General features: G+C 45.3%; 1 protein-coding gene across 2 annotated transcripts in view; it reads right to left on the reverse strand.

The window, feature by feature from the left end:
• The window catches only part of UST (uronyl 2-sulfotransferase), a 162,174-nt gene extending 149,103 nt beyond the window's left edge, over positions 1–13,071 (reverse strand). For both annotated transcript variants that reach the window (XM_086626476.1, XM_086626469.1), the window contains exon 1: positions 12,804–13,071. In XM_086626476.1, coding sequence (XP_086482602.1) covers positions 12,804–13,071 — 268 coding nt within the window. The remainder of the gene's footprint in view (positions 1–12,803) is intronic.
• Positions 13,072–13,679: the final 608 nt, after the last annotated feature.

Consider the following 13,679-nt stretch of genomic DNA (forward strand, 5'->3'; position numbering starts at 1 on the left):
AGAGCTCACAGTTACAGAAAGACGCAGTTACTACTTCAGCTTTCATTTAATCACACTTCTGAGAACGGCTACTTCACATGCAATAGCATGGTAATATTATCCAGTTCTTAACATGAACTTCCATCAGCTCAGAAGTGATTTAAGAAACAAATCTGCAACAGAAAGACAATATGCAAGTATGTAGTACTTACTCGGATTCCTCTTTCCCCCTTATATATGTCAAAAAGACCTCCTAAGGAGTCCCTGCTCTGCAAAGGACTTTCCTCGCACATTCTCAAATCATGTTCCCTTGTCCAGAAGGTGAGGCCACATCTGGAGTACTCCGTGTCCAGTTCAGGACTCCTCAGTACAAGACACATAGACATACTGGAAGAGAGCCCAGTGAAGGGCCACCAAGGTGATGAAGGAGCACCATACATATGAGGAAAGGCTGTGAGAGCTGGGACTGTTCAGCTTGGAGATGAGAAGGCTCAGAGGGACCTTATCGATGCATAGAAACACCTGAAGGGAGAAAGTGGCAAAGTCAGACTCTTTTCAGTGGTGCCCAGTGACAGGGCCAGAGGTGATGGGCACAAACTGAAACACAGGAGGCTCCCTCTGAACATCAGGAAACACTTTTTTACCGTGTGCGTGACAAAGCGCTGGCACAGGTTGCCCACAGAGGTTGTAGAGTCTCCATCCTTAAAGATATTCAAAAGCCACCTGGACATGGTCCAGGGCAACCAGTCCTAGGTGGCCCTGGTTGAGCACGAGGGTTTGGACCAGATGACCTCCAGAGGTCCCTTCCAAGCTCAACCACTCTGTGATTCTGTGAGGGTGGCTGAAAATCATTTAGTTCTATCAGAAAACTGAATTGGTTGCAAAATACTCAACAATCAAGGGATGTGTACCTATAGCAGTTACTACTTGATTTTCATAAAACATCAAACTTCCCTTTCCTCCCAAACTGCCTCTGGTTTCAACATTTCCGCAGCCAGGACGTGGCAGCGCATCCTCAGACTGCAGCTCTCGGCCTCTCCTGCCTCCATGCCTGTTCCTAATGGTAGCAAACACATTTGCTATTCTTCACCTGTATATACAGCTACCTCTATTTGCCTGTTGCACTGGTGCAATGATGACCAAAATGATACAACTGGGGAAAAAAAAAAAACACCACCAAAACAAAAACAAAACCTAAAACAAAACAAACCAAACCACTCAACCACAGGTGGTTTACGATTTGCTATTTTGCAATTCATCCTAATTTATTTATTGTGATATCTTCCACAGGCAACAGAAAGGAAATCTGTACATTTGTATCGGGAGTTCTGCTAGGAAAGAACAATCAGCTGCAGATATGAAAGGAACTTAGAAGTCAGCAATTTCACAGCCTTTGCCTTACAATATCTGCTGCAACATTTCAGATTATATCAAAGCCGTTGTCGCACATCCTTTTCATGGAACTGTAAGACTTAAGGAGAAACAAATATGTCATCAAATCTACTCATCAAGCAGTGATAGATAACCCCTGCGGTGTTATTTTTTCAGTGCTTTATGTAGTCTTTATTTTTAGGCATCCTAAGCACTCAGGTTTCAACAGCTCACTGACACGAAGTGACCTATCCATCTAAATATCTCGCTAGCGTAACTTCCAGATTCCTCTCCCCCTTCCTCCTCCTCCTCCTCTTTGGACGCCTTCCACTGGTCATCAACCAATGTTTCTCCGAATAAATACCATAACGACCCCGATTCTTCCCACCAAATCTCGAGCATTTCTCCATGCACAGGTCAGGGCTCAGCTGTCGTAAAGACACATGTAGTCTGAGTTCCTCTTTGGAAATACCGTTGCTTCTCCCTGCTGACTTCAGAGGGAACCTCTGAAACAAGGAGTCAGGGCCTTATAGACGAGCCATACCGTCTAAATCTCGTGCCACTTCTAATCACCAAGACACCTGTCTGTCCCCTCTTTCCCCCACTACCACCCTCCCACTCAAAAAATCTCTTCTTGGCACTGTACTGCCCAATCTAAACGCAATTTCTACCTGCAGTCTCATCGAACTTGTACAGAAGAGGTCTACCAACATCCCAGCTCCAAGATCTTTCTGTGTATTTCAATGTACCTCATCAGAATTTTGCCTTGCCTTTTAAGAAAACAAAGGCATGGGCTATTGCAGGACACTTCCTCTAAGATCCCACTTACTTCTGATTTTCAATGCACAGATTCAGATGGCTCTCCTCTACATGTACATCAGATAAAAGAGGCAAGAGTATTTGCTTATAATGCAAGTCACTGACAAAAGAGAACTTGGCTGAAGGAAGTAGGATTACCAGCAATACATCATTCAGAAACCACCAGCTACTAAACACGATCTGGTGTTAAGCAGGAACAGATTAACAAGAGGACTGAACAACTACCTGTATGTACAAGAGGAGTGGAAGAAAAAAGGAAAAGGATGCGCTCACATCTTGGAAGGCAATAAGAAAACAGATGAGAGAAAATGAAACTGAAGAAAAAGACTACAATCAGTACTGTATTTAACTCCTTTCTGATGCCACAAAAAAAAAAAAGGAAAAAAAAGTGGCCGTACTTAATGCTATCTCTTGCTAGTTGCTATGAGATAAACAGAGTCATAGTAACACTAATCAATTACAGCAGGCATTCACAAAATTACTGTGTCATCTGATATTGAAGCTGAAAGTAGTACATTGTGAGACAAATTCTCAAACGCATTCTGAAGCGACATCATAAGGCTTGGTTTCTTCTCATGTCTCCCTGTCTGTCCCAGTCCCTTCAGGTCTTGTGCCTGTTTCAACACAAGCCACTGCCACAGAGTAAAAGTGTACAGCTTCATATTCTGAATAGATAATTAAAAAAAACCCCAACCACTATTCAGAAAAACAATGCAAGTTCTAATGCACACAAGAATTCCCAAAGTTCAGGAGATCTTACAAGGTAAAAAGACACACAGCTGGAATTTAGATTTCAAGAGCAAGTTTTCAATTTCGGGCTCAAATACGGAAAAAAAGAGACGATCAGAGTTTTCTCCAAAGTAACCAGCCATTCTGATCAAATGTCGAGCACCAACGGAGACTTCATGACAGTCCCTAGTAGCGATGAGACAAAAGGTATGAAACATTCATTTAGTCGTTACAAGTTTGTTGTACATATTTTAAAAACACCTAACATTAAACTACAAGGACAGTTACAGACAGCACTTTCTCCCCTCAAATGTCCTTTCCAAACTGAAAAAAAAAAAAAAAAGGAAATGATGAGTCAAATCCCCCTGACTAGCAGCTTTTAATCCAGCCACTGGCAGCTCAGCTCACAGATTGGTCACTTTCTAGCAGTTTGGTGACCTTGTACGAGTACAGTATTATGTTGGCATTCTCTCTCTGGGGAAGATGCATTAAACTGAACCAACCATCCACTTGACCAATAGAGGCTTTTAAAATAAACATTCTCGGGAGCACTAAACATACTGTTTATGTATGGCAGAGATGCACTGCTTCTTTACTCAAACTGCCATGGGCTCCATGATCTCCACTGCAGTCTCCTGATGACTTCTACCCTGAATCATGAAGCGTGATAAGACGAAACCGTTGGCAGGCATCCAAATGTCTGTTTCTAAAGCATTAGTACTCAGAAACCATAATACAAACCTCATCATTATGATTCCACGCTTACAAACAGAGCCATACATCTGCTTTCCACACAAAAGGGTCTGCTTCCCTCAGTGCAGCTCTGAAGAGCAAGAGAGTAAAATAAATTTCAGTCAAATAATTGCTTTCCACTTCCTATCCACCCCTCCAGTCTCCAAACATCCTCTAACCCAGATTCTAAAACAAAGAAAAACAAATGCCTCATTATATAAACATAAGTTATGTTTGCAAATCTACTTGCCTGCTCACCAATAACGATGGGGAAACTTTCCTTGGTGAAAAGTTGTGTGTCATCATTTTCCACAGCTTTCACTTTAAAGTTAAAAAAAAAACAATAATAAAGTAAAAACCCACAAGCTTTTAGCTTATGCTTTTGAGCCACCGCTGCACCGATCACATTAGGTCTTGCAGGCAAACACCTCCGCTGCCCAGGGAAGGGTGGCAGCAGCTATGGCAGCCTGCTGAAGCCTGGTGTTCCCTTTCAAGCTGAAGGCAACAGGCTACAGATGACTGACAGCTCTGAAAAGGGCTGATCCTACTGGCATCCTTATGCCTATCATAAACCAAAATAATCTGGAAGTGGCTCTCTCCCCTCGGTGATAAGAGCAGGGATCAGATAACTAGCTGAGAGCGAAAGGAATCTTACAGTGAGATCCAAAGAGCAATCTAATTCTCATCAATTTCAAAAGGATTCTGATCCCTTTCTTGCCCCTATGGTAAGAACGAGCAGCCCCTGGACCCTTGCTAGCCCTGCCTCCAAAATTTACTGTTCCAAAAGTACAACAGCCCAGAAGCGGGGCAGGGAGACCTCCCCATCCACCCAATTCTTCAAGAAAGACAATCCAAGTAGAAAGGGCTGTAAACTCATCCTTGAAAACTATCTGCCCTGAATAACAATGCGGTAGTTTATTTTGGTAAGGGTGTTCATACACACTCGCAGGAGCACACAGAGTGGCTATTCACCCCCTTGGCTGTACTCGTAACAGCGGAAGCACACAGGGCTTCCTTTCACAGCGCTGCAATTTAAAACAGCGCTCGCAGGGGGTCAGCAGCAGGTGCAAAGTCACAACTTCCAAAAAAACCTATAAACAGACTTTTTTCTCTCCAGTCCAGGATGAAAATGTAAAATCTTACATCTCACCTGCAAACTTATCTTTGCTTAGAGGGACAGCTACAAGACCAAAATAACCAGAAGTGCTCTTCTTGAATGGGTTACAGGAGCCAGAAGCGAACAATGTGCAAGTACTTTCACATGAGGCTAAGCCAATAACCCAGAAAGAAGGGCTCTCAAGTGCCCAAAATTTATGTCCAAAAAAAAGAAGTGATTATCATACAAACCACATTCAGTGTAATTTCAGTTTCTCGCTAGACACAAAAGACATTAGAAACTCTCTCTTGTTATTAATATATGAATTTAAATGATGGGATCAGAAGAGGATGAGGGAGAAAGAATCAATTACCATCTGGAAACAGGAAGTAGAAGAGGACACCAGAAAAATATGAGATATGAAAAATAAATGTGTTGTTCTTTTTCTTTCTTCCCCCACTGTATTTACTGTTTCAAGCTTTTGTGTCAGAACAGGCCTAGGATCTTATTTGACCTGTTCAACCACTTTACAGAGTGTTATCACCAAAAATCACAATCAAGTCCCTCCATTATACCTTCATCATACATCCCACAAATTTTTACAATACAGACCTATACTTAATAACAAATGAAAAACTTCCATTTACTGTCACTGCTGATTTTGACATGCACTATTGATTTCAAAATAGTTTTATCAGGAATCAGCACAGTAGAGCTAGCACAGATGTTAATCTCAGATCCTTTATTAAAGAAAAAAAAATAGACAGCCTTTATTTTCCTCACAGAGTATTAAGTGTTGAAGATTTGTATGAGCTACTTTTGCTAGAGAGTCTCCCTTTCTGGCAGCCTTCAACACTTATCATTCTTTGTCAAACCCCAAGCAAAAGCAATCTTCCTCCTCTCTAATTTTGTATGGAAATATGAGAACCACTGCATCAACCACTTTCTTCCTCCCATGGCAGCCACGATTCACTTTGGCTGAGTATTCCCTGATAGAGCACAAAGTGCTTGCCGTTCACTTCGGGTGAACAAAGCTTCAAGAAACTGTATTTTTACTTTCATTTTTGCAAATCAAGTTTAAGCAGCACCACTAGAAACAAGAAATAAGTGACCTGATTACATTCTCCCGGACATTTTCTGTATGAGGACACATATAAAAATTGATGCCCTTGGATGAGACTCTGGAAACCAAGTACAGCAATAACTCCTGAAGTAAAACTGCACAGAGACCGTGCTAATGAACAGTGGCAATATCCTTGAAAGAAAAGTAGCTGGGTCACTGACACTGTCTCAGCCTACACAGGAGCTCCATTCTAACACTCTCTATCTGCCTTACCTCTTTGACATGGCCAAAATCTCTCCACGACAACAGGATTTATCACAAGTATCTTTCTCCTTTAAGTATTTCTATGGCTATGTTCACTGTAATATCTGAGAACATCATATTCTGTTACACATCTATCTTCAAAACGTCCTTTGGACAAAAGGGGATGAAATGCAGACAGAATTAACACACAACTTGTTCAACGTCACATGAAGTCTGTCAAGGCAGGGAAATGAAGCCTCCCTCATCTCTTCAAGCTCAAGTGGACCGTCCCATTTAACAGGTAGACTTGTCCCCTCACAGGTAAATATACTCCACTGTCATGTAACCTGAAAGCAAACCAAAACAAAAGACATTTTTGAAAAAGGTGTAGTAATATTCCCTCTCATCAAGGACTGAATTAATCCTTGAAATCCCTTGCCAACAAAGTTGACAATATGAAACAGAAAAACGTACACATCTGTATATATACAACATCTGATCCCCAGATTGGAGTTTGATTCTGAAAGCAGAAAATACATCTCTGAATTAATGCTGTGTGATTTTCCAAATATATTTAGAATATTGTCACAACACATCCACACAATCTTAAACATTTTTTGCTATGACTTCACTGTACACAGTGTTTTATGGTCAGCCAGGATAATGTAGCCCAACAACCACTTCATCTTTTTGAAAGGAAAAGGCTTGAGTCAGTCATAAAATGCGGTGCATTCCGGTTCTCCATAGAGTATTCCTTGACAGCATCATGCATTAGGTAGAGCTTTGCTAATCTTACAATCAGACAAGCTGTGAGTGATGAGCAAGTCATGTAGCCTTTTAACAAAAGCTTCTTGGAGATGAAGCACATCTTTTGTCTTCCAAAAAAGCTCACTTGTAACTTTAGAGCTTAGCAACGTAAGTAGTCCAAAGATATTTTATCCAGAAGATAATACGTGTCACATTCACAAGAGTAAAATGAGGACGGTCCAAAGAGGACAGAAAAGTTAATTAAGAAAGATACAGCTACAGGCTTGTCGTTTTGGTTCAGACCATCTCTTTTCTAGGCTTTAGAAAGCAGCTTCTCAACAGACCTTTTGCTCCTTACAATGTTAATGAATTTTAAAATGTAATAAATTTCAAGTACAATGGAATTAAACAATCCACTGAAAAGTCAGAGAAAAACAAAAATGTTTTAAAGTACGGAAGAGATCTTTTGAGAGTACTATGCATTCTTGAAAACAGTAAGAAAAAAACTGTCAAAAAGAACATAACCAGAGCCCTGTTAAAAGCATATTCATCACTAAAAAAGGTATTATGTCACCATACAGTGAACCTCATCTATAGACCTGACTGCCTTTCCTTGAGTGTGTTTCTGCTACTCTCACACAATTTAAGGGCCTTCAAACTGTAAAGGATTCACAATCCACATGCAAAAGAAAATCAGAATAGACAATCCTTTTTGGCCATAAAAGAGCAGCATGCTGTCTACCCACAATGGAGCATGCTAGGTACTTTAATTGTTTAGAAAAGCTTGCCCTGAAGAATTCTGTGCTTTCCATCATTTTAGATATAAATGCAGTATTAACAGAATAAAACACCCAAACCAACCCCCTATCTGTTGTTCCCCCTCCTCTTCTACATTTTAGTAATAAAATTTGCATACAAGGCACTGTCACTCAGTTTTATTGTTTACTTTGGATAATCAGTTTTTCTTTTTCTTGTCCCTCTCTTAATATGATAACAGGAAAAAAGACAGATACTTCAGGAAAAAAAAAAAAAAAATCAAAAAAAAAACCCAACCAACCCCAAAACACCCTACTGAAATAAAGCAAATTCATACTACCTTAATTAAAAAAAAAAAAAGTTTCACTTTGTGTTTAGTTTTAAATACTTTGAAGATTTTTGTTACAACCTCCTCAAATACTCAGATATCTTTCTGGTTCTTCTATTTGACAAAATTATGGTTACATTCCCGCATGTGTCTCAAATAAACGTAACTGTTGTTGTGACAACTTTAAGCCTGCCCAGGACATCTGGCCAAACACCTGACAGCTTCCAGTGGCTTGAAGAGTGAGAGTAGGGAGCAATTTAGAAATCGACTGAAGCACAAAACTGGCCACTTAAGTCTTTTGTCTTGCATAGGAAGCCACATGCAGGCAACTTCCACATGCAATCAAACCAGTGCACTTGTTGGCAGGCTCCTGGGGACTTCAACAGGGGAAATGCTTTAATTGACATGAACAACAAGTTTGCACTGCAAATACTGAGATCAAAAGATTTTATTCTTTTGTATTGGCCATTAGAGGGTCGCTACCAGCCCTTGGAAATACTCCTTTCTGTATTTTGAAGCAGGTATACATCACAAGCCAAAGCAGGGAAGAATAAAGCAATGCAAAACCACAGCATTTGCAGGGGAATGGAGTCCCCAGTGCGTTCCCCAAAAGCCACAGGGCTGTCCAAGATTTACGATTTCTGTCTTACTCATCTAAGGGAAGACTCTTCTCACTTTCTCCCACTGTTGGAGTTGGTTTTTGATTAGTGAGCCAGGATTACCTTGGCAGAAACAACAGGCAAGACCTCATAGATGTTGTGCAAGTCCCAATACTCTGGTTTATTACTGGAAAGCCTGGCAGTTTTTAAACATTCTGGTTTTTTGGAGCTCATAGATGGTCCAGGACTGGCATGCACCCCCATACAGCAAATTTAAGGCTACTGGCAACAACCGTGCTTTTAAGTGTCTTCCAGAGATTCTTTAGAAATAACCCACTAATGTCCATGCCCCCACCAATTACATGCTGAAAACCAGAGCTCTAGACCCGTCCTGGTGGGATGACTACAGTGCAAAACTTGAGTCGTGTTCCTGTGAACCACAGCCAGAAGAGACAGCAGAAACCATTAGCTTTCCACAGACCTTTCTGTCCTCTGAACTATTATGAGCTTGAAGTCAGGACGGAATAAATAACGAAGCACAGCCTCGTATCTACTAATTTACTCTCATTTGCTCCATGCGATTCTGCTAGAGTTTTACAAGAGAAGAGAAGGCGATGCAAAGTGGAAATGCTGAATGTAGCTACCTTCTCCCCCTACAAACTGCCAAAATGTTTTTCCAACAGATTCTCCTCAATCGGTATGGCAATCAAACACAAAGGGAGATGCACATGGACAGGACACCAGAGAAGCTGGTCCAAGACACCAGAGAAGTTGGTTCAGAAATAAAAAAAAAATTACTAGTAGTCTGAATATTCTGAAAATACACTAATCCCCACCACCACCAAAGGAAAGTTCATAGAACTAGCAAATCTTCACACTCAATTCCTTTGAAAATAAACTTACTCCTCCTCCATAGTGTACAATGCAGGCCTAAGAATAAAATGAAAGTTTCTCAATGCCAGTGTTTTCACACTGCTTAGATTTTCTTTTATGCACACACCTGCCTGATGCAGGTGTGATTTCTATCCTGATCGCTATTGAAGTTCTGTGTTGTTACTTAGGAACATCCTTTCAAGTTCTGAAGTAGAAAACATCCAAGCATTTACCAACACTAGCCAGGAGCAGTGCACTGAAACTTGCAATGCAAACAGAAAACCCAAAGCCAGGCAAGACAACCTCTGTCCACCTCTCCATGTCGTGGAGACCACAAAGTAGTTAAATAGAGAAATTAATTTTCTCTTTGGTCTAGTCCTTCTCGGTTCTTGCAGATTTAAATGCAATAAGGGCAGTTGCAAAATTCACACATTGCAAACATGGTTTGCAAACTAACTGCTCCTTTCTGTTTGAGGATTTAAATTTTAGCACCATAAATTGTGGGTTGGAAGGAATGCAAGGAAAGAGTTGCTTGTACACTGGATCTGTGGCTTCAGAGGGGAAAAAAAAAGTTTAATTTTTTTAATGTCATGAGACTTGACTAGTCCAACTGCTGTATAAAACACATATGTACACATGTAGGGCTTTGGTAGTTAGCAGGAATGGATGTCCAATACCTATTTCTCCAAACAGTTCTGCTAGTTCCCTGGAAGACAACAAGACTACTGGTTACAAAAAAAATTGTTCATAATTTGCAAGCCTTCCCAGTTGGATACTTCAAGTAGTATGCACCATTCTTGCAAAACAGCACCAAAAAAAAAAAATCTTTAGCAGTGTCATCCACATGGATCAACTTCGACAACCAAGTGAAACTGTAGACCAAGGAAGTGTAAAATAACTTCAGAAAGTATTGTGCAAATATGCACCTTAGCATTCAGACAAAGTATGTTCCACTTCTCTGCAGAGGCAGAGGCAGCGGCACTGCTGGCTTAGTGGGTACCAGGACTCCAGCCATAAGGACTCTGCTCCTCTCTCAACCACTCACCCGCTGCAGGATGCTAGACAAGTCCTTTTCTCCTCAACATGCCAAGTAATCCAGGTACAGAGAAGAAATTCCTATGCTAATTGATATAACAAGTCCAGAAGTTCATTAACAGACAGATATTAATAGATCCGTCTACCTTCTCCTTAGAGAATCCAACACTTAAAAAAAAAAAAAAACAACCCCAAACCATTTTCAAAGAAGACTGCACTCCCTCCCCAGAGGCTCGTCACGTTCAGGCACACACAAAAAAAGGCTTTTCTGCACTTGCCGAGCGCCTCACAAAAATTATCATGACCCATCATCCATCAAGACACAGTGGTTTCCAAGCCTTTCATCTGCAGGCCTCAGAAGATTTTCCAGCAGAGACACAACTACTGGCTAGAGTGGTTAGGGTAGTAGATCCTAGTTTTATTTCCCAGATCCCTCAAAAGCAGCCAGAAGGCCACAAAGTAAGAAGCTACATAACCCTGTGTTTCTTGCAGTCTATTCCTACACCAGCCAAGCAATGCTCATCCTTGATGAGGATTAAAATTTTAAAAATTGACATCAACTTTCCTCTGAGAGATGTGTGCTTGATCCCATTAAAAAGTCAATCAACTGTAAGCAAAACCCGCTTCTACCTTGGTGGAAAAATTGTCCATTTTCTCTTCAGTGGAAGAATTTCTTCCTAATCATAACATGAAAGGATGAAAAAAGGCCATTACCAAAAAGGCAATACTCTGTTGTGTTTGGGAAGTAATAGTCAAAGTGCTGCTTCTTCTCCTGTTTGAATTTTCAGTGACTGTTTTTCTCCAGTTACAGCAGAACCACAGAATAACATGAACTGGAAGCAACATCTGTTCACCTGGTCCTATCCCCTCAACAAAACAGAGGAAAATTGACTTGGGTTGTTCAGGGCCTCGTCCAGCTGAGTTCTGAATACCTGCAAGGACATCCCAACCCCCCTGGGCAGCATGTTCCAATGTTTGACCACCCCCGCATTGAATTTTTTTTTTCTAGTATCTCATTGGAATTTCCCTTGTTGCAACTTGTGTCTGTTGCCTCTTGTCCTACTGCTGTGCACTTCCCAGAAGAGCCTGCTGTGTCCTCTCCATACCCCCTCATCAGTTAACTGAAGACATGGGACAGCTCTCCCTTAAAGAAAAGCAACACTCACACCAAGTTGTATACCTATGATGTTCCTAAAATACATTCAAGCAGATTTTCAGCTTTTTTTTCTGAAGTAAAACTACTGTATTTCTGTTTGCAACCTAACACCGTCTCTTACGGATTGCCCTTCCGCAGTGTGTGTCACCAAAGCCTTACCTTCACAGACAGCTCACACCAAGTAGCTAACGTGGTAAAAAACTCACACCACAAATTATTCTGTAGTAATCCTCCTGTATGGAGAAATCCTTAGTTTTTGTTCCCTATTTGAACAAGCCCCGCCAGGCCGAGGTACTTACATGACCCCAAGATACACTCCGTTTTTCACAACTTCAGCAGAGAAGCGACGTTTAGCCATGTGGAAACGAGGCACAAAGGAAAACCACGTGCAAATTCGTGGTCAACATGTGGATGAGGACTACGGGCCACAGCGGGGGGCTCGTCGCTGCCCCGCCGGGGCACCTCCTCGGGGTCACACCGGCCGCGGCGCCGCACCGGAGCGAGCTCAAGGCCTCTTAGCGCTGCCGCTCTGACCCTGCCGGCACATCCTTCTCTCCAGAAGCAAATCAGCTGCACACGGATGGATGCGTGATTCACCTGGGGCTTTTTTTCGTGTGTTTTTTTTTTTCTTCGTTTGTTTGAGGTGCTTTTGTTTGTTTGTTTGTTTTACGACAGCATCTTCTGCCATGATCCATCTGTAACCCCGTTCCTACCCCACCGGGCACGGCCCAGCCGCTCCGCGCACCTGAGCGGGCTGCGAGGCGCTGCCGGGAGGGACCGCTGCGACCGAGCTCCCCCGCTGCGCGATCCGCGGGCACCGAGCGCTGCCCTGCCCTGCCCTGCCCTCCGCGGCCGCCTTGGACCGGACCGGACCCGACCCGCGGGCAAGAAGCAGCCAGCGGACCGCGCTCTCCGATGGTCACCGGGAAAAGAGCCGCCTCCGGCCGCCGATCTGCCTCGGCTCTGAGGAAGGGTCTTAAGGGGACTCTACCTTTCGCCAAAATTAACTTCCGAGAGGGCGCACCCCCGCGCCCCGCTCCCAGGGCGCCGCCGGCCCTTCCCACCTTGGTGTCAGACCTCACCGCCCCGCGTCCCGCCCGCCCACCCCTCCCTGGCAGCCCCGGCCTCCCGCCGCCCGCGACACCGCTCTTGCCGCCCGGGAAGCCGGGGGGCCTCGCGGCCGCCGCCCCCCGGCGCCGGAGGGAGGCCCCAGCCCCGCCGCCACGGGGGGCGAGGAGGAGCCGCAACAAGTCCCCGCCGCCGCCGGCCGCCCTTACCCAGATAGTGCCGCAGGTCCAGCAGAAAGTGCGGGGGCCCCCCGTTGAGCTGGTAGAAGAGGGAGCCCAGGCAGAAGAGCAGCAGGGCGGCCATGCAGAAGCCGTAGTCTCGCAGCGAGAGGAAAGGCAGCAGCGAGAGGGGCCGCCGCCTCTTCCAGCCCCCGCCCTGGCCCGGGCCCGGGCCCGGGCCCCCTCCCGCCGCCGCCGGGAGCCGGGGCGCCGGGCAGTCCCCGCCGCCGCTGCCGCCGTGCTGCTGCTTCTTCTTCATCCTCCCCTTCGCCGCCGCCGGGTCACGCAGCCCGCCGGGGAAAGCGCATCCTCCATCCGCCTGCTCGGCTCCGGCTGCCCGCGGCGGGGAAAGTTGCCGGGAGCTCAGGGGACCCGTCCCGTCCCCATCGCCGGCCGCCCCCGGCCCCGCGGCAGGCGAGAGTCCCCGGCGCTGCGGCGGCGGCTGCTGCGGAGCGCCACTAAGAGGAGGGAGAGGAGGTGGTCACCATCCCGCTCCCTGGGGCTCCTCTCCTCCTCCTCCTCCTCCGCCGCCGCTCTCGCTCACTCCCTCTCTCCGCTCAGCCTCTCGCTCCGGTGTCAAGTTACAGCCAGCGCTCCGCCGCCGACCGCCTGCAACTCGCGGCCGACTTGTACGCGCCGCCCGGCCCCCGGCCCGCCCCGGCCCCGGTCCCCGCGACGCGCCCGTTGCCTCCCCGCGAGCGACCCCTGCGGGCGCCGCCGGGCGCCGCCGCCCCACCGGCCCGGCTGCGGCGGGGCCCGCCCCGCCCGACCGAACCCACCTGCCCCGGCCCGCCCCGCCGCCGCGGGCTGCCCCTCGGGGCTGCGCGGGGAGCGCGGCCGGTAGCCGTCGGGTGTAACGGGGCTTCT

The sequence above is a fragment of the Tauraco erythrolophus genome, chromosome 2 (assembly GCF_009769465.1).
Source record: "Tauraco erythrolophus isolate bTauEry1 chromosome 2, bTauEry1.pri, whole genome shotgun sequence".
Taxonomy (NCBI): Eukaryota; Metazoa; Chordata; class Aves; order Musophagiformes; family Musophagidae; genus Tauraco; species Tauraco erythrolophus.